Here is a 22,482-nt window from a genome sequence, read left to right on the forward strand (position 1 = left end):
GACAAGAGATATGAAGCTACTGCAGACCTCTGCCTTTGCCAATTGATGTAACTCAACCAGCCACTGGCAATGCCAGTATTTATCCCTGGTTGTCCTAAGAATGTTTTGGTGGGTCCTTTCTTTAAATCCATGCAATGCTTGTAGCGAGGGTGCTCCCATTGTGTTGTGCAGTAAAGAGTTCCAGAATTTTGACCCAGTGATGTTAATGAAGTGGCCTTATAGGTCAAAGTCAGGAAGGTAAGTGACTTGGAGGGAACTTGGAGGTGGTGGGGTCGGTGATGATGCTGTTCTTGTTCTTTTGGATGGTCTCTGAACTTGAGGTGCACTGCTGCTAGGTCAATGGAAATGTTGGAAACTCAATCCTACTGTTGGAATTATTGAAAATTAGTTATTTTTCTGCGTCTGACCATGTGAAAGTGCTCGACTCTGCAACTGGTTAACAAAACAAAACATTTTCCCCTAACTATTGTCAATGTCTCTCATCTCGAGAAGTAATATTATAAGTTATAAGTCAGACCACCTATCCATACTCTGCATTGAAGCTATCTTACATAACCTGGGAAAAGATAAGTGTTATTCAAGGTCATTTCAAAATAATGAAACATATGCTTAAAATTGCAGCACAGCTCACTCGTCGCTAAATTATTGATCCCTAGTGCAAAGGTCGGAGCCAAAGGCGCTTTACCTGGAAAAGCATTCACTTCCTGGCACCCTCTGTTTGGAGAGATTTGTGCTTTCACAGTAGAAATCAGTTTCAGGAATGTGCAGTTTGTGTACCCGCTCTGTTGACCTCCACTCGTCACCCCAGGAATCCTGCCAATCACGCAGTAAGAACTCAGAGAGGGGTCAGGGATGTGAATATACTTACTGGCATGGGCTGAAATTGACCTTCACTGTGAAATTTTAACATGTTCGGAAAGTATGGCACCCAGAAGGGGTGGCATCCCCAGCTCTTAGTTGGATCCGAAATGCAGAATTAGCAATGACCATAGGGTCCTCAATCTCATATGAAACAGGAAAAAACAAGAATTTACAAAGGCTGACATAAGAAAAGAATTCAAATAAAATAATAATAATAATAATCCTTGCATCTGATATAGCGACTTATCACGTTGCTGAACCGTCTCAAAGCACTTCACAGAATATACTGTAAAATGAATTGACTGTATATTTTGTGCATGAAACGCGACAGCCAATTACACACAGCAGCGTCCCACAAACAGCCATGGATTGAGTTACCCTATTTTTATGAGGGATTACTACCCCCAGAAAAGCGATCCGCCAAACGACTAACTATGGAAAAGAAGGCTAAACTGATGAATTAAAGAGACTGCAGACCTCAGAATTTCTCTGAACAGATCATTGCACATTGATTTAACATCAGGACAACAAGGCATTAAAGGTGGGGGGGTTCACAGCAGGTTGCTCCCACATTGAAAAGTACTCAGTTCCAAAATTCCAACACCTCATTGGTGGAAATAACCATAAACCAGAGCAATAAAACAGTCGCCATGGATATTAAAAGGTAAAATCTAGGGCCCTGTTCTGTGCTGTCCCGTTTACCACCAGCTGACTAGCATACTATTTGACACTTCATTAGCAGTTATTTATTTAGACAAAAAAAATAACAGTGGTGCAATGTTATTAATGGGTAGAGATTGTCCTTTGCATTGGCATGTAAGTGAACACTGCTTTTGCGCTGCACAATTAAATAAACATTAGCAGGGATCAAACCTTACACATCTGGTGGAGATTCAATCCCAGGCCCAGCTGTCTTACATACGTCATTACGCAAGTATCAGTTCAGGATAAAGGTTAGAGAACACACAAAAAGATTCAAGCAACATTGCAACCTATATACGGATGTTCCCACAACAAACCAATTTGCACGCAGTAAATACTGAAACCATTTAGGATCCGCTTAAGATATTAAACAAATATTAAATTGAAAAGCTCATTTATTGAATTGGAATATTTAGTCGGAGAAACAATACCTGTGGAAAGTGGGTGAGAAGAGGAATATTGAGCTCAGTTTTTGTTGAGTTAAGCTTGTGCTCCCCAAACCACCATTGAAATGCTGGAACATGAGTGATGGCAGATACAAAATCAGTGCCGGGCAACTTAATGACTCCAGGAACTTTTTTTTGGTGGCACAAACATCAACACAAAGTTGGGTTCTTCCAAAGTGTTCCCCCATGGCAGTTATCACTGGGACAAAATAATAGTCCTCGCATTTGGTATAACGCCTTTCACATCTGGAGGACATCTCAAAGCGCTTCATTGGAAATACAGTGATTGTAGTATTGTAGTGTTGGTAGGTGAACTCAGCACCCCTTTGTATACAGCAATTCCTACAAACATCCATGAAGTGAACAGGTGAATGATTAATTTTATCTGGAGTTTGTTGGCCAGGACAGGGGGAGTAACTACTTTCTCTATTTGAATAGTGCCATGAGATCTTTAACGTCCATTTGAACAGGCAGGTAATGACAGTTCAATGTCTTATTCAAAAGACGGCACCTCCGACAATGCAACATGCTCGCAGCACTGCACTAGAGTGTCAGCCTAGACTGCGTAAGTTCAAAGTCCCAACTTGGGACTTGAACCTAATACCTTCAGACTCAGATGCAAGATTGCTATAAGGCTGGCATACCAGGCTGATATCTCGAGAAGTAGAATGCTATTTTCAACCTTGATAAGACCCTAATTTTTACTCCTATTTTATTTAGTGTGTGATATTTTATATTTACCCGATATATTTGTATTTGCAAAAAAATGGCACTCAATTTAGTTGGTTTGGTCAAAAATAATTGAAAAAGGAAGTGTTTAATGAAATAACCACGAATGAATCATTTTTAAAACCCTCAATCCACCCAAAACCCCCAATCCTCTCACTCAGTGTCCGATCCTGTCGCTGTAAAGTTGACGTAACTTATCATTATTGTATCTGAAGGTTGTTATATAAATGCAAGTTGCTGTTGTGTAAAGTTCATTACCTCAACATTACACCTCAATATTAAACACGGACATAAGTTAATGTTTTTAACTTTGGAGAGAAATACAGTGGTCGAAAGATATTAAATATCACATCACATACCGTATACTTCGACTTTAGAGTTTTTTTGAGAAACCTCTTAAATAAAACAAGCAGACTTCGACTGGTGTGAGGTATTACTGACTACTGCTTATTTTGATTATGGTCAGGTACCATAGAGTCTTCAGAAGTGCCTGTCCATCTCCCTTGTTTAAACCCCTTGAGAGTCATGATTGACAATAGCCCTTTGGCCCGTGTGCATAGCAGAAACTAAAGGTCCTGTATGTCAGTGGAGTGCTGGTCAAGGTACTTTCAAATCCAACCCAGTTCACAGTGAGGTAAAACAGGAGAGGGCTTTCAAAGCTTACCACACTGCTGCATGTCCTGTATCGGATATTCCGCCCTTCACAGTTCCTACAGAAAAATAACAAAATATACCAATTAAGTGAGAGAATATGATAGGAGATTAATTCTTTGATACATTGGTAAGCTTGCTATGTCAAACCATTTGGATACCACGATACGTTTGATCAGAAGTATATCTATGCAGAAGTTTACATCTTGAGAAAGTTTGATACATTGATTGGCTTTCCCTTGTTCTATTATTTCTTATGAAATCAATCACATGGTTTTATCATTAGTGTTTTGGATAGAGGAGAGAATAAAAATTCATTTCAATTAAATTACATTTGTTTTCCACCTCCCACCTAAATTGGTCAAAGGAGCTGGAAACACTCACTGAAAATAATTCTAAAGATCCCAGAACTACAGGTGGGTGAGCAAACCAAGACTAGACTGCATGTTGCAGGCTTAGCTAATGCATAAGGAGAAATTCCACCTGGCTCTAGATTTGTTCTATTTATGTAGCATTTTAGAAGGTCCAAAATTTGGTAAATTCTTAAATACAGCCTAAATTTTGAAACCAATGTTTTGTATACTTCTTTGTACGAGAAGCAGAAAACATTCTTCAAAGATATAACCAAATTAAACAATTTGTTAAATTCTTTTAGACAAATGCAAGGATTATTATTATTATTATTACAACAACAAAATTATATTTATAGAGCGCCTTTCACGTCGGGAGGACGTCCCAAAGCGCTGAACAGTCAGGTGTCGGGACCCGAGCAAGGGGGAGGGATGGAGTAGGGGTGAGGGAAGGCAGAGAGGTGGGAGGGCGACCGAAGGCACGATCGAAGAAAAGGGTCTTGAGACCGGCCTTGAAGGAGGCACGAGAGGAAGCGAGGTGAAGGGACCGTGGGATGGGCGTACAGCTGTGGAGGCTGATGCTGCTAGCACCTGAGGTACGGAGGCACTGGCGCGAACCAATCAGGAGCCAATCTATATTATTATTATAGATACAATATTTTTATACAATAGAATATTTTATGCAATATAATTTTTATTATATACAATAGAATATTTATTCTGTTAAATATAATTTATAATGGAACTTGTTAAAATCCAGATGCTCTAAACTGCTGTATAAATAGAGTGAAACTAGACCCAGGATGAATAGTTCTCCTGCACTGTATCAAAGCAGAACTTGAACTGCTTTGTTGTATAATGCAACACAAGATTTTCATCCCCAGATGACTTCGTAATTAAATGTACCACTTGCTGTTGTATTGAGGACTGCCTCATCTTTAGAAAAGTACTCCTGGTCGCACCAGAGCCTTCAGGAAGGGAAGGGCAACATTGGAATGAACATAACACAGAACTGCTGATAGTACATTAGCTGTGTAGAAAGTAAACCATGTTGGAACATCCTCCCAAAGTGAAAGGCACTATACAAATGTAATTTTGTATTGTATTGTAAACATTTTTCACATGGAAAGTGTCAACAAGCTATAACTGAGCATTTCCTCTATAACCACCTGTATGTGTGCAGTATCAAATACAGTAAATATATCATATCCATAACTCAAGCAGACAGACATTGTTACATAGAAAAGTGAGCGTAAAAAAGTGGCCCATTGGAATAATCCACCCCATTCCACCTCCTACCCAACACTCTAACTACACTTCTCTGCTGGCTGGGCACTTATTCCAATTAAAGCAGCACTATCCATCTCATATCAGTTTCCACTGTATTTCAGTATTGTTAAATGAAACAATACTTTAGGTTCCATTCTCCAGCTGGCAACGCAGAGTGACTAACAAAATACTCCTGCCGATTGCTCTAACACCTGAAATCACACACTTCAATCACATCACATGTACATCAAAACACACATGGTTTTGCTCCTGTCCTTGATGACCACCATCATTCTTGAATTATTTTTGACAGAATTTCAAGAATGTAAGATCAACCATTTTGTTTCAATTTGAGCAGCAAATATGTGTCTTGTGCATTTTGGGAAAACTAGAAACGTGACTGAAAGGCCTCCCTTTAAAACCACACTGGGTCCCCAATGGGTGAGGTTATCCTCTGACATCAGAGACCATATGGTTCTAAACTCTGAGCTGTCGATGTCAGGACTCAAGATATAACGTTTAATGTCTATCATAAATCAGATTTTTTTTAATACAAGTGGTAGTTTTCAAGGTGTAAATTCAAACTTCGGCCAGCTCCGTGCAATGATTTGGATGGGTGTTTGCGTGTATATATGAGTATGTAAATGAGTGTGTATGTGTGTATGTGCTTGAGTATGTATCTGCCTATTCAGTCCACACCCTTTCAGATTACCCTACTGTCTTCTCGTTACAGCATTAAGTTATTTCTTATATGAGCTTTACATCCTGTCCTCATCTATTTTTCTAGTACCCAGTTCCAGTCATTAATAACCCTCTGTGTAAAGAAATACTCCCTGATGTCTATCCTGAAATTGCTCTTTGCAGCCCAGTCTTGTTCTGCTGCCTACATGGTGAATGGAGAGCACCTTCACCACTATTCTGTATTAACTAATAATTTTGTTGGGTCAGATAATCTCCTTTCCTACACCTGCAGGAGATACTTTGCTTCTCTACTAAGGCTGGATAAGATCCATCACTTGTTGGGGTTAGCCCAAGATTTGATGCCAATAAAACTGCGCCATGAATCTTCAGCCATCAGCACTCTCCCAGATTGCCCACCAAGATTGTCTGTGGCTGTATTATACAGCTCCGCAGGTAAGCAGACTCTCCTTTGAGTTTAGGTTGCTCCAAGGAGGCATGTTTGGAAAACCAGGGAGGTCTGCATTGATTCAAGGGAAATTTGGTGGTGTAGGTATATCCGGAACCCTGCAAGATAAGCATTAGGATGTGGTGCTGAAATGCCCTTGTTGCCTATGCAACTGTGCCTCTAGTGCAGTGGTGGTCAACCTCTTTGGTTGGCCAACAAAATAAATGTTTCTTGATTGAATATTTCTTCATTAATGCATAAATGAAGACATATTCATTCAGCAAACATGTATTTTGTTAGCCAGCCAAAAAGCATGGCCACCACTGCCCTACTGGAAACAATAAGGAGAAGAAAAAAATGAGGGGAAAAAAAAGTTTAAAAAAGATTGTTGCAGATATGTTCCTGATAACTGTAGTAATGCCATGTACAACTGCATCATTTCTTAAGATGGTTTATATTATTGTGGCTGTTAGCTAGCAAGATTGTGGCCATCAAGTGATATGAAACATCCACAACCACAGAGATAAAAATTTTCAACACTCTTTAAAGTTCAACTAACATTTCCGGTAGCGGAGCCCTGTCCAATGCGGTACTGTATCTTTCCAGCCATCTTCCCTGGAAATAAACGATTGGCCGCAGGTCAGAGATAAAGTTTAGGGCTGTCTATCTGGCTTCACTAAAAGTAAGAAGCAGCACTCAGGAACAAACAGGCTGTAACAGTTTTCACATCTTAACCTCCTGAATAATTTACATGATATTCAGTGGATTTGTCTGCAGCTCAGTCATTCTTATGGAGGCTAACCTCTGACCAAGGCATCTTTAAACTGAGCAGAAACTTGATTAAGACGGACACAAATACTGTTTGCCATCTGCTAGTGCTTTTCTTATTGATTCATGGCTCAAGTCAATCTGAGGGGAGTTCTGTGCATTTGTGCCTCCCCACAGTTGCAGCAGTTAATATGCTATGCTGGCTTGATTGAGGCAAACACTTGTGATTTTACTTTTTTTTGACAGATAGATAGAAAGAAAGAGCAATTTGGGCTGCTATCGATTTTGAAAATTAGACGACTAGTTCAAAGCAAAACCGTGGCGTCGCCTTTAGCTGTCAACCGCAGGTTTAAACTGGGGGGAAGCCTTCAAAGCAATGGAGCAAAGCATTTGATTGTTAATCCACGTTGTAAATTAGGAGTACTTTGTCAGGCTAAACAGCTGCAATTACTATCCGAGATAAATTGGACCAGGATGTAGCTTGTGTCACCAAGTTCCAGAGCTGTAGAATGGTAGTGGGTCAGGAGAATTGTTGCTTTTTTTTTGGTGGGGGAAATAAAACTAGCAATAGTAGATTGACAAATGCAAAGCAGCATTTCAGAGGCACAGCGTGTTGTAGAAATAAATTGAGGTACTTGACCCCTTAATGCGGGGATCATGTCCGAGGAAGAAGAAATTGGGTAATTTTGCAGCATAAAGAAAACAATAGCTTTGTGGCTTATTACCTGGTTGGCCGTCCTCTTTCACAGATGCTGATGTATTTTGCTGTTGTGGTTGTATGTAATGAACAGATGCTGAACAGAGTAACATGAAGCATGATGAATGGCTTCAAGCATGTGACAAAGGAATCCTTTCTGTCTGGTTTAGCTTGAGGCAGTAAGACAACCTAAATCCAAAGGAGAGGGCTGACAATCGAGAGACAATTTTGTTACAGTTTACACCGTTGGTGGTCATAGATGGACAAACAGCGGTCAGCTTCTCAGTCAGTGTTCGTAATAGCAAGCTGCACGGTTTTAGCTGGTTAAACTCCAGCAGAAACCAAACACACACTCTGAGGCTTAGGTGATCAGGATCAGGGTCGGATTAATCAATGAACCAGGTAAACTATGTTTTAGGGCCCTGAGATTTGAAGGGCCCTGGATATGATTGACGCTTTTACCTCCTGAATGCACCTCTCTACTCTGAGGCTGGGCGGTGAGTGACAGTAAGAGTGGCGGAGCTGGAGATACAAGTCATATATCCAGGAGGGACGATGAGGTAAGCGGCAACTTGGAGAGCAGGAGCCATTTCTAGCAGCTGTAGAGCTTACCTTAGTAGTGCTGATAAAAGATTTTGATGCAGACAGTGTTGATAAATTAGTGAACTTTCTGGATTTCATATCACATATTAAGTGTGAGAAAACTGCAACAAATGCTTAAGTATATGAAACAGAATCACTTGGTGAAATCAACATTTCCAAATGTAGTAGTTGCTCTTCGTATGTTCTTAACACTGCTAGGAGTAACAGTATGTGAAGATGAATGCTTGATCTCAAGGATGAGTCTCATCAAAAACTTACTCAGATCTACAATGATCCAGGGTAGATTGAATGCACTTGCAATTGTATCTATTGAGCAAGATTTAACATGTACACTAAGTTTCGATCATGTAGTTGACAAAAAAAGTATTTTGAAAAGGTGTTGTTGCTTATTTTATGTAGGTTGTTCAAATGGCCCCAAAATGTGATGAATGTTAGGGCCTCCAGTCCGTTAATCTGGCCCTGATCAGGGTGCACCCCTCAGGAGAAAGAATACACATTCCATTCAGGATAAATGGAATTTTCCATGTATACATGGAACACTCTGTAGTTTGGTTTGGATAGTCTTAAGAATGGCAATGGGTTTTCACGTGTGTCAGACACCCGGCTGACCAAAAGAAAACATTTATATTGTTAAATGTTGGTTCTCACCATTGCCCGGTGCCAGTTTTCACTGTGGTGCTTGGAGGCATGTAGATCGTTCCTGGCTCGCAAATGCCTGGCACTAGTCGCAGTAGGATGATGTCATGACATTTCATAATGTGATGACATTATTTAGAATCACAGGGGAGATATTTCACCTGGGTCTAGATTTATTCTATTTTCTTAGTATTTCAGAATGTGCAGGACTTATAGAGAATCAGCTTCAACATTAAGACTGTATTTAAGAATTCCTCAATTTTTTAATGCTCGGACATGCTACAAAGAAATGGAGTAAGTCTAGACTTCAATGTAATTCTCCCCTATAATTTGTTTTAAGGGCTCTGAAATGGTATCCCATGTGAAGGATGCTATATAAATGCAAGTTGTTGTTACAGCTCGAACTGAACTGGCTCCATGGTGACATGTTTGTCAGAATAGAACCCACCCGCTGTGCCCGACTCGGTCATTCAGTTCCTGAGCCAGGCAGGTCCGCAGCACACCACAGCACTGCCAATGGCAGCACAGCCAGCCTGGCTCATCAGCAGGATTTGAAATGGCAGACCAGTCACTGTGGGCAGGACTCTTCCCACTCATCTCCATTAACCCTGTAAGCCAGATCCTGTCTGGACAAGCAGCGGGAAAGCTTGCCAGGCAGTGCTCTCAAAAGCAAGCTGTTTAGTTTTAGCTGGTTAGGCTCCAGCAGTGCCCCAACACACCATTTGGGGTCCACAAGCCTTGGCTCTTGCCAACCTGCACCTAATACTTTCCAGAATGAGGTAAACAGGATGCATCCCTCCAGAGAGAGAGTGCACATTCCATTCCAATAAACATTTCTGAAATTTCCATATGTAGGTGGGATGCATGGAATTCTAAGTTTGGTTTGGATACTCAAGCATGATGATGCGTTTCCACATGTGTCAGACACCCGGCTTGATGACATTGCCAGTTAAAATAGATATCTTGTGGTGATTATTGTAAATATCTTGACTAATGTTGTTTAACTTTGCACCGCAATGACAAAGAAAAAAATAAACATAGATGTTCACAAGAGAAATCTGACCTACAAACAAAGCGCTGCAAGTTTCTTTTGGTGAAATAGAGTATTCAGAATTAAAACCCCCAAATTTCTTTGATTCTACGATTTTTCCACACGGTTAAGGTTTTAAAAAAAAAATTGCTGGAATGCAATTATTTAGATGAACAAAAGGCAGACGTGCTCAGCACCAATCTGCACTGATTAAACAAACACTCAATATCCATTTTCCATCTGCATGGTAATTCAGCTTGTGTGTCAACAAGGCTCACTTGGTGACACTCTCACCTCTGAGTCAAAACATTGTGAGTTCAAGTCCCACATCGGGACTTTGAGCTCACAGTCTAGGCTGACACTCCAAGTCACTGCTGGAAACATTGCAGTGTTGTAGGTGGCAAAAAGTCTACAGTGCAAATGTTTACTTCATGATATAATATGCAATAATTCAGACATGCATGTTCATATCATATTGTGTTTGCCAGTGATCTGTAGCTGCTGAGTAGAAGGATTGGTTTGCAATGCCTTGCTCTCATGTCTGCCCAGATTTAAGGCTTCCGGGACATACAGATACACACTGTGGACCGTACAAATCTAACGCTCTGGCTGATCTCTGCTGGGGCAACAGTTGAGGCTATAATTGTCCTCAGCACCTCTGAATTAGGAAGGGGAAAGGAAGACTGCAAGGCCTGGTGGGCATTGGAACAAGAAGTCTATAGTGTTGTGGGAGACCTCCAGAGGGGCAGATTTGTCCGTGCCAAATCCAGGTTGTTCAAAAAACCCATATAGGAACTTCAGTCCATTTGCAATTAAATGAAGCAATCATACTCCAGACAGCTCAGTAATTCTAACTTTTGATTAATTTCTATTTTTCTAAAGCACAGGGGCCATGGCATTGAACTGTAGTTCCAAATGACTCTGTGCTAATAATGGGTTGTGCAGCTGCACCTTATTAAGAATAAGTAACTTCTCAATGCATTCAGCGAATATACCTGGCGCAGACTGTTTTACACACCACCCCTTCATTACATCATCGCAGCAGAATTTACATAGTATGAACTCTCATATATTTTAGAAAAAAATAAAAAGGATATTTAATAATAATAATCCTTGCATTTGATACAGTGCCTTATCAGGTATTTGAGACATCAAAGTGCTTTACAGATTATACTGTAAAGTGAATTGACTCTATATTTTGTGGGTGAAATATAATATGTATATATATATATTTGGAGAGTACATTGGGAGTGAGGATCTACGCATTGAAACCACCTCAGACATCTGGCTTCTAACTCAATCGCCACCAATGGCTCAGTGGGTGAAAGTGCTCTAAGCTGAGGTCTTTATCCACATTGTACAGAAAGGTCCCAGCATGACTGCCTGCTCTGTAATTCTGTTCTTTCATCTTCAGTGGCAGCAGAGATCCTTCAATTATCCCCAGAACAAGGAGGCAAATAAAGGTATGGTGAGCGGTAGTGGTTTGGGAGGGGGAAGGCGAGAAAATGAGGCAAGGTTCCAGCATCTACTCAATGAACTTTGCTTGGAAATGCATCCATGGTGATGATGATTTGGGATCAGGACATGATTGGGGTCAGTTGTGATGCCTGCCTTGGCTGTACAATCTGCCAACTATCTAGATTGACCTCTGGGGGATGGGTCGGGAAAGGAGGACGCTGAACACTTGGATAAGAGGGGCATCTGCTCTTGTTGGACTGTAGACTGGGTGAATCATTGCCTTCAGAATAGGAGAGAAAACTTGGTTTGGGTGGAGGGTGGTTGGGGGTGAAAAATCCCAATACAGAAATTTCAGAAGCATTTATTTTTCCAATCAGAACTTAGATAGTCAATAATAGAAGTGGAATTCCTGGAGTGAGAAAGACGTTTGGAAGTTCAGCTTCATCCCATTCGCAAGCGCCTCACATTTCCTGCTTTGGCATTAGTGCCTGATTCTACTGCTATTCATCCGCCATCCACAATTACCTGTCACGGTGCTAATGTGGGTTGTGTTTCACTTTTCAAAAACATGAGCATCAAACATCTGGGCTCAATAAATTCCTCAAACTTGGCGGAATTTAATCTCAACCAAACAGACACAAGTGTAATTATATTTTCATCTTGTATCGATCACTCCACACTTAAAATGTGTTCAACAAATCTGCATGCTATCTAGTGCTTCAAACAGAATGCTAAAGTTTCATTTAACTTGATGTGAATTATACAGCATTTTAGTGGTGCTGAGAGGATATTGAAGTGTGGACGTTCCTTCTATTTACTACCGCTTCATCTGTGCAGCATTAACAAACTTGCTAGCATACTCATGTATTTTCCTCAAACATAATTTGTTAAAGAAAAGAGTAAAACATGTTTTCCCTCATCACAGTAATAGCCATTCACAGGGAAATTGAGATAAAATGTCTATATTTAGTCCATTACTCCTTCTCACAGAAAATATGATGAAGATAATAATAATATAATACTAGCACTTGATATAGAGCCTTATCACTTCATTGAGATGTCTCAAAGAGCTCACAGAATATACTGTAAAATGAATTGGCTGTATATTTTGTGGGGGAACTCAGCAGTCAATTACGTTCAGCACTGTCGTCGATTCAGTGACCAAATTATTATTTTCTTTCTACACTTATAATGTGAAATGTTTGTTGGTGTCAGTGAACAATATGTGTTATAGAACGGGGCAGTGAACTTCATTTCCCTGGTCTACAGCTGAAAACAACTTTCAAAGATATGTGACAAAGCTTTTGCCATTACTAAATTATTTATTCATGTTCTATATTGGGGTTATTTTTAAACTAAATTCTAACATTAATGATATTTCCTTTCATTTAATTTTGGCAAATCCCATTATATAGATAGTAGCATTTATAATTGATTTAGTTCCTTATCACATTGTTGGGACATCTCAAAGGACTCCACAAAATTTGCTGTGAAGTGTAGTGACTGTGTATTTGTATATGAATTCAGCAGCCAATTTGTGCACAGCAATGTCCCACAAAACGGCTATGAAGTGAATGACCAATTTTATCTGGTGGATTGATGACCAGGACACCAGGATCAACCCACTTCTCTTTTTGATTAGTACCTTGGGATCTTTATGTTCACCTGAACAGGCACAGATGGGGAGCTCAATTTAATGTCTCATCTAAAGGCTATAGTAAAAATATTGTTACTTTTCGTAATTAATGTGGGTTGGACCCCACAGAGTGGCTATTGTTGCACATCCTGCCTCTACTCGAAGGCAGTGACACTATTCAAAAAATCAAAGCAAGTTTCTTTGGGTGACGTGGCCAACAATCTCCTAGATAAATCGGTCAATCATTTCATGACTGTTTGTGGGATAATGCCGTGCATAGGTTGGCAGCCGTATTTGCCTACAAGTACGCGGTCACTACACATTAGAGGAAATTCTGTGAACCACTTTGAGCCGTCTTGACATTTTTGTCCCTCTACCAAATGCAAGGATTTTTACATAACTATCATTCTATCCTTTATCTGGAAACAAAAACAGAAGTCGCTGGGAACACTCAGCAGGTCAGGCAGAATCTATGGATAAAGGAAAGTGAGTCAACGTTTCGGGTCCACAAGCCTTCGTCAGAACAGAGGGTCTGGTGAAGGGTCGGGGACCCGAAACTTTGACTCAGTTTCCTTTCTCCATAGTGTTCCCAGCAACTTCTGTTTTTGTTTTCACATTTCCAACATCTGCAGTATTTTGCATTTTATCCTTTATCTGGGTTTGGTGGAATATATGATTCCCTACTTGTTGACAAATTTTAAAGTCTGTACATTTTCAGACAAGGGGAGAATAACCCCCAAAGTATTTATACCCTAAAGCAGTCAATAAATCAAAATCTGAAAAAAATACCACAGTATTGTGGTCATGTTTGCAATCATTAAGCAGGAGGGTAATTATATAAAATTACTGACTATAGCAGGCCATAATGGTAAAATGTTTCCTGAGGTTTACAGAATCGGCTGAGAGAATGTTACAATACCTGAAGCCAAAAGCTGACGATGTTGGGGGAAATCCCGAGGCTACTCCTTCAGCTGGATAGGGAACATTTAACAAGTTACAGACTACATGTCGTCAGTGTATACTGTACCTCTCCACCTTACTGTTCTCCACTACAAGAGTAAATTGCAATGAACATTACATGCATCACTATATCAGCCACTAAAGAGATTTCAACCAAAAAATAAACATGTCTTACATTCAGGAAACGTCTTTGCAAAGAATAAGCAGCAGCCCAACCTGGCAGAGAGTTCGGGGGGTGAAGGGGGAGGGGGGACGGGAGGAGGCCGAATGTATTGTCAATGAGATAGATCTTCAGACTGGTTTTGAGAGCAGTGAAGAAGAGGACAAGATGGAGGCAATTGAGCAGAGACCTCCAGTGGGCAGAGGCAAAGTCTTGCCTGCCAAAGGTGTGTTATAATGCCTGGTTCAGTCGGTAGCATTCTTGCCTCGGGATCAGAAGGTTGCGGATTTAAGTCCCATGTCATGACTTGGAACTTATATAGTCAAGGTTTACAATCCAATGCAGTGCTGGGTTGGGGTGGGGGCTGCATTGTTGGAGGTACCATCCTTCAGATAAGATATTAAACTGGGGTCCTGTCTGCCTGTTCAGGTGAATGTCAAAAGAATCCATGGCACTATTCGGAGACAGAATGCAGTTTCTTCCGGTGTCCTGGCCAACAATCTCCCAAATAAACTTGGCCATTCACTCTATGGTTGTTTATGGGACATTGTTATTCACATGACTGCCCACAAAAAACACAGTCACTGCACTTTGCGGTATATCCTGTGAAGAGCTTTGGGATGTCTTCCTGACATAGAAGGTGTTATACCAAATGTAAGGATTGTTGTGCTTTAGCATGGTCACCAGGTTTACGGTTAGGGGTGTCACATGAATGTAACTTTCAGGAGCTTCACATGCCTGGCTCCAGGGGCCTGTAACTGGATTTCTGCTTCTCCTTCCCCACTCCACTTAGCAGGTTACGGCCTGCTCCATGTCCCCCGCCTGTCCCGCCCCACCATTGGTGGTCGGGCCTTCAGCCTCTCTGACCTTTGGAACTCCATCCCACATTCCCTTTGCCTCACTTCCTCCCTTGCCTCCTTCAAGGCACGCCTCAAGACCTTCCTCTTTGACCATGCCTTCGGCCATCTTCTTACCACTACCCTCCCTGCCGTCCACCGCCCTGATCCCAAACCCCCTCACCCCACCCTGCTTGGGTCCTAATCCCTGACTGTTCAATGCCTTGGGACATCCTCCCGATGCGAAAGCCAGTTTACAACGATAATTTTGTATTGTATTGTATTTCCCTCCACCTATATTACTCCCTCTACGTCTAACTTGCTGGATTTATCCCCTCCCGAAAAAGGTTCATTTGAACTGGGATGTTATTGGGGACAAAAAATAGGGCGGTGTGATAAATATCACATCACACACTGCATTTACCCCCAATAAACTGTGGATTATAATAATAATACTTGCATTTGATATAGCGCCTTATCACGTCTTCAAGACGTCTCAAAGATCTTCACAGAATATACTGTAAAGTAAACTGACTCTATATTTTGTGGGCGGTGCTGAAAACGTGAAAGAAAATAGGCTGCAGATGCATAGCAAATAAAGCAGCAACTGAGAGAGAAAGATAATCTGTCTTTTTAAATGTGATCCTTCATCAGGGGTTAGTTCACACTGCTGTAAGTAAGCAAGATCTATGCATTCAGCTTCCGACTGCTCTGAGTGACTGATGAGAGTTAATCGAGCGTGCACATGCTTAATAGTTTAAAGTTATTAGACAGCCAACAGAACTATTAAGGGACCATTTCTGAGCAGAGGTTGAATTGATATTGCAACTTCATTTATTCTGCAGCAGTGAAATCAATGCCCTACCAAAGCTATCTCCTCAAGGTAGATTTGGCAGGCAGGATGGAGCACGAATAGCTTCACAATCATGTGGCTCAACTCCCCAACTTTATATTACAATCCACATTTTGCAGAGAATCTCTGCAGAAGCCAACAGTATCCCTCTCTCCAGTCCCGGTCCCTTCACAGTCATGGCCCACCCTACTTCTGTGACCTCCTCAAGCCTTACTGACCTGGCCACCCCCTTTGCTTGACAGCTTGTTTCATGTCTCCCATCCTAATCATCCCACCATCAACAGGTGGGTCTTCAGTCTTTCTGCCCCCACTCTGTAGACCTCCATCCCTGAGTCCCTCCGGTTTGCTCGTTCCCTCCCTCACCTTGTTCAAGGTTAGTCTCAAGACCTACCTCTTTGATCTGCTTTCGATCATCTTTTCCCTCCCCATCCACCTTGGCTCCCACCCCCAGCTCAGGTGCAACACCTTGTTTAGCACCTTGGGATATTCTCCCGAAAGATGTAAGTGTAATTTGCATTGGTTTAGTATCAAACTGGACATCAGATGCTGATCCACTTGGAGTCGTTGAAGCAGGGTTTTGTGCTTAATGCGGGATCTTGTCAGCTGGACTGAATGCCCATAAATTTTGGCACAAGCACATTCAAATGCAGAGGCTGGACTACAGTAGCTGGGTCTCAGCCCAAATGTAACAGAATACTTTTCAAGAGATCACACCATGGGCACGAGTTTATCCAGGGAGTAAACCTGCTGGCAAGCAAAACTCCATTTCTCTGCTTGCATTAAAAGTTGGATGTAAACCACCCTATGTTTTTATGTATTGCAAGCATCAAGTTATTGCAAGTTATTTGGCACTGCTGAGAAACTAATGGGAAGCAGTAAGAATTAATTCCAATTTACACAGTAAATATTTTAAGATATATTTTTAGTTTTGATCACATTTAAGACAGATTTCAGGCCATCAATGTGGCTGTCTCAGACTATCATCAAAACCTACTGCTCCGCTCTCACCTCGGCCAAATTGTCCTTATATTCCAGGTTAATCCTGGAGGCAAAGGGCAACCTCAGTCTCCTGTTCTCCACCACCAACTGGCTCAGCCGCCCTCTCCACCACGCCTCACAGATTCCTCAGGGCTCTGTCCTCGGTCCCCTCCTCTTCACCATCTATATGCTCCCCCTTGGTGACATCATCCACAGACATGGGGTTAATTTCCACATGTATGCGGATGACACCCAACTCTATCTCTCTGCCTCCACCCTCAACTCCAGGACTACTGGCATCCTGATCGACTGCCTGTCCGACATCAAGTCCTGGATGAGGGACAACTTTCTCCAGCTGAACGTCAGCAAGACTGAGGCCCTCCTGAGTGGCTCGCTCCAGCACCTCCGCACCTCAGGCACTGGCAGTATCAGCCTCCATGGCTGAACACTCAACCTCACTAAGCCAGTCAGGAACTTGGGTATCTTGTTTGACCCTGAACTGTCCTCTCTCCCCCACATCCGCACCATGACCAGTACTGTCTACCACCACCTCTGCAACATTGCCAGATTCCACCCCTGCCTCACCCCTCAGGCTGCCGAAACCCTCACCCACGCATTCGTCACATCAAGGCTCGATTACGGGAACTCTCTCCTCATCGGCCTTCCCAACTCTTCCCTTCACAAGCTGCAGATCATCCAAAACTCTGCAGCTTGTGTACTGTTGTGCACCAGGCTCCGTGACTCCATCACTCCCACCCTCGCTCGACTCTACTGGCTCCCCATCCCTCAGAGGATCGAATTCAAAATCCTCGTCCTCACTTTCAAGGCCATCGATGGCCTTGCACCCTCCTACCTCTCTGACCTGCTGACTGCCTATCAACTTGCCCGCTCCCTCCATTCAGCCAGCTCCAGCCTGCTCCATGTTTCCCGCCTGACTCGCCCTACCATCGGTAGCTGAGCTTTCAGCCTCTCTGCCCCCACACTCTGGAACTCCATCCCACAGTCCCTTCATCTTGCTTTCTCCCTTGCCTCCTTCAAGGCGGGCCTCAAGACCCTCCTCTTTGATTGTGCCTTCCATCACCCTCCCACCTCTCTGCCTTCCCTCACCCCTACCCCACCCCTCCCCCATGCTCGTGTCCTGAGCCCTGACTGTCCAGCGCCTTGGAACGTCCTCCCGATGTGAAAGGTACTCTATAAATGTAATTTTGTTATTTTTGTTGTTGTAACGCTTTTTCATTGTCAATAGCAAAGATCAAACCATTCTATCCTGCCTTACCTGAATCACCACCACTATCCAGACTGTGGTAAATAGAGTGCTGCAGTATGAAGAGATCTCCCTGCCATTATTTCAAGGAAAGTGTATTTTGCTCCCAGTTATCTTGCCTCAGAGTCCCTCCTCAACCACTGTCATATCAAAATGTTCCAATTCATTGGCTATTTATCTCATTGTTGATTGTGGGATATTTCTGGTGCAGAATGGATGCTGTGTTTGCCAATAGAATGGCACTCATTGTGTTTCTAATTTTCATTCTGTAAAGCAGTTCAAAAGTTTTTTTTAACATGAAAGTGTAATATAGTGCAAATTGTTGATCATTATCCCTCCACACTGCTTGGATGCAAACCCTCCCTTCTCCAGAGCCTTGGGACGTCCTCTTAATATGAAAGATGCTACATAAATGCAAATTGTTGTTGCTACTGAGAGAGCAGCTAAACCTGTTTTTTTATCCTTCTATTTCTATCCCTGAGATACAGCGTAGGCTCCCGACTACCAGTGTTCAGTGGCTGCGCATGTAACATGTGGAGGGAAGAGTTGGGAAGTCCATTGAGCAGAAAGTTGGCATAATCAAGCTCAAAGGTGATAAAAGTTTGGATAACGGTTACAGTGGGGAGAGGAGTTTAGGGAGAGAAATTACCCCACAGTGGCCTGACATTTACAATCACTGCCAAACCTCACAATTGGGTGTTTGTAACATCGCACCTAACTGCTGGCAGTGAGCCAGCCATGCCTTTTCAGTCCTATTTAAGTGGAGCTGTTCGGAAATACCTTTTATTGCAGCCTGACTGGTTATCACATTGTTTCAGTTGACTAGTTTGAAAAACAACAAGATATAATGGAATCCTATACTCAGAAGGATAAATAACAAAAGCTACATGTAGGAAAGGAGGAGGTTTTAATAATAATAATAATAATAATCCTTGCATTTGATATAGCGCTTTTCACGTCGGGAGGACGTCCCAAAGCACTTCACAGAACACACTGTAAAGTGAATTGACTGTATATTTGTGGGCGAACGCGGCAGCCAATTGCGCACAGCAATGTCCCACAAACAGTCGTAGATTGAAAATGACCAATTTATTATTGTTTTTGGTTTTGGAGGGATTATTATTAGGCTCTGTGTGGAGTAAGGAAACTTGCCCAAGGTTTCGCCCCCTGCCTGGAATTGAACTCAGGTCTCTCACTTGCAAAGCGAGTGCTCTAACCACTGAGCTACAGGACTCCACTGTTTTGGGGTAAGAAAGTGGAGCTATTCAACCATAACATCAGCTGCACTTCTCCTGGGTGTAAAAAGTGAAGGAGTCCATTGCACCAAATCATATATTTTAAGTAAAACAATAAAAACTAAAAAAAGGATGATAATAATTGTAAAATTCATAAATTACACAATAGAATTGTGAAAGCAATTTGAAGGGGGTTTGAAGAGTGAGATTCACAAATTGGCAAAGTGCCAGTGCTAATTGTGACTTCTGGATTATGGATCAGGCTGGTGATTTGCTATCGGGCTGTTTTTCTTGACCACAAAAAGATCTGAAAAGTCCTCTCTCTCGATACTTTCAAAGCCCCCTCAAGACTTATCTCTTCGACTTAGTCATCTTCCTCCTCCCAACCTTCTTCAACACCCAAGGATAGCCCACTCTCCTCCCTCCCCCCATCTCCCCTGACTCAGGTGCCTAGCCAGTGGTGCCAAATACTTTAAGATATCCCCCTGACATCACAGGAGATATATAAAAGTAAATTGTATTGTATGAATTGTTTGATATAAATCATATTATATAAAGAGACAGAAAGCAAAACATTAGTTGCAAAATGTTCTTTGTCTCCACTGAGGTTAAGATACCAGCTTCTTTTTCACAACTAGTGCACAATTTTTGTCTGCAAAATACAGTCACCACATTTTTTAATGGATTCTGTGAAGCTCTTTGAAACATCCTCCCGACATGAAATAGATCAGATCAAATGCACAAATGATTACTTCTGGTCCACAAACACCCAATTCTAGACTCCACTGCAAGGTTTTGCTTAATAAATCACTTGACAAATTTCTTGACAAAGAAATAACGAAGGAAGATGGTGTAGGCATTTACATGCAGTGGGATAGTTCGGGTTAGAATACGCACCCATAGGATCTACATGTCTTTTTAAGGCTTTTTCTCGTCCGTCGAATTAGCTTGACAAGAGCCAGTCCGACTGCATTAGAAAGCAGCTCCCACACACCAGAGCACGACATGTAGACACGATGTAAACATGAGATAATGTGGCAGTAGGATTAACCTGATATGGAATCACAGACCTGGTGATTGACACATTCGTGTAAATTATGGCACTCTTGGCAGTTTCATTGCTAGTAGGGATACCACATTAAAACCCCTCTATTACGCCCATTTAATTGCACCAGACACATCATTGTGTTACTGCTTCAAAATCTTGTGTAGACGATTTCTGTTGAGATATTGCTGCACCTGGGGGCAGACAGTGAAACATTTGCTGTAATGTCTGCCCTGTATCTGAATACTTGGATAGCACACAACCTCAAATTCCTTAATTGTTCACATTATGAATCTTTCTATTTTACCCCTTAGGCTCAGAATTCTATCCAGTCTCTATTGTAAGACCATTTGGGCTAAAAATTGAGCATCACAGCAAACTGATTTTTAAATTTTTTTATTATTAATAGAAAGAAACTCTAATAACTATCCCTTGGGATAAGTAGTCAACCCCACATAACTACTCACTCACTCAATATCCCGGCAATTTGAGTATTTTGTACTTTTGAGTTACTGTACTTTGGATAAATAGTCAACTCTGATAAGCAGTCGTTTGAGCTATTTCCCCTGAGATGACAAGTTATCAAAGTTTGACTGTAATAATAATAATAATCTTTACATTTGGTATAGTGCCTTTCATATTGGGAGGGTATCTCAAAGTGCTTCACAAGATATACTGTAAAGGGGAGACACTGTGTATTTTGTAGGTGAATTGCAGCAGTCAATTTCCACACAACAATGTCCCATAAACAGCCATGAAGTGAATGACCAATTTTATTTGGGTAACTGTTGACCAGAAGAAACTCCCTTTTTTTAAAGTATTCCTATGGAATCTTTAATGCCCATCTTAACAGACAGACAGGATCTTGGCTTAACGTCTTATCTAATCAACTGAACCTCCAACAATTCAGCACACCCCAAGCACTGCACTGGAGTGTTAGCCTGGACTATGCGGTCAAAATTCCAACAATGGGATTGAAACCACAACCTTCTAACCTATTGGCTTTCTGCAATTCCTAAAAAATGGATTGACAACCAGAATGCTGGGATGATTTTCGTTTTGTTCACAAAAATAGCACCAGGAGAAAATCCCTGAGAAAATCCCTTTAGATTAGACGATAAACCAAGAAACGTTAACTCACTTTCATCCCTCCGTGGATGCTGCCTGACCTTCTGAGGGTTTCTAGTGAATTCTGTTTCTATTTCAGAATTCCAGCATCTGCAGTATTTTGCCTTTTGTTTCAGGAGAAAACTTCTTTTCTTTTTCAAATGGTTATCATGAGATCTTTGTTATCCAGCTGAAGAACAGGCAGACAGGAACTCGGTATAATTTCCCATCGGAAAGACTGCACTAGTGACAATTCAATGATCTCACAGTAACTCACATCACTGGCATCAGTGGTATCATGTGAGCCAAATTGGCATAGATTGTAGGCAAAAGGCAAAGTACTGCAGATGCTGAAAATCTGGTATAAACACAGAAATCGCTGGGAACATGCAGCTGGTCAGACAGCATCTATGGAGAGAGGAAAATCAGTTAACGTTTCAGGTCAATGACAGGTTATAGACAGTCTGTGCTTTCCTAAACATACTAAGAACCAGATTGAGTCTGCCCAAACTTGTTTTGGGTTTCCCCTTACAGCAAGTAGAAACAAAACTTTCAGCCCAACAGTCTGGTCTAAATTTGAACCCAACTTGTAGCATGGAGTCCTGTAGCTTAGTGGTTAGAGCACTTGCCTTGTAAGTAGGAGGATCTGAGTTTGATTCCTGGCCAGGGTGAAATGTTAGGCAAGTTTTCTTAGTGCCTCTGTTTACCTAGCAGTAAGTAGGAACCCGAAAGTAGAAACACAATTTTTAGTCGATTGGTGCATCATGTTTCTGGGGTAATAATCCCTTCAAAAATGTTTTTTAAAATAATATCAATTGGTCACTCAATCCATGTCTGTTTGTGGGATATTGCTGTGCACAATTGGCTGCAGTTAATTCAATTCACAATATATTCTGTGAAGCACTTTGAGATGTTTCGAAGACATGTTAAGACGCTCTATCAAATTCAAGAATTATTATTATTAACTTCTTATTATAAAAGAGCAATGCTCCACTAAGCCCTAACATCACAACGTCTATGGGGAAGCAATTCCACCTGGGTCTAGATTTTCTTTATGTAGCATTTCATAAATGCTAGAATTT

The 22,482-nt window shown here is 41.6% G+C and overlaps 1 protein-coding gene across 1 annotated transcript in view; it reads right to left on the minus strand.

The window, feature by feature from the left end:
• Nucleotides 1-22,482, minus strand: part of LOC103178080 (ADAMTS-like protein 1) — a 162,562-nt gene that overhangs the window by 136,801 nt on the left and 3,279 nt on the right. Inside the window, exon 2 of the mRNA XM_007892594.2 lies at nt 3,403-3,448. Within this exon, the coding sequence (XP_007890785.2) occupies nt 3,403-3,448 (46 nt within the window). The remainder of the gene's footprint in view (nt 1-3,402; nt 3,449-22,482) is intronic.

The sequence above is a fragment of the Callorhinchus milii genome, unplaced genomic scaffold (assembly GCF_018977255.1).
Source record: "Callorhinchus milii isolate IMCB2004 unplaced genomic scaffold, IMCB_Cmil_1.0 Scaffold1, whole genome shotgun sequence".
Lineage (NCBI taxonomy): Eukaryota > Metazoa > Chordata > Chondrichthyes > Chimaeriformes > Callorhinchidae > Callorhinchus > Callorhinchus milii.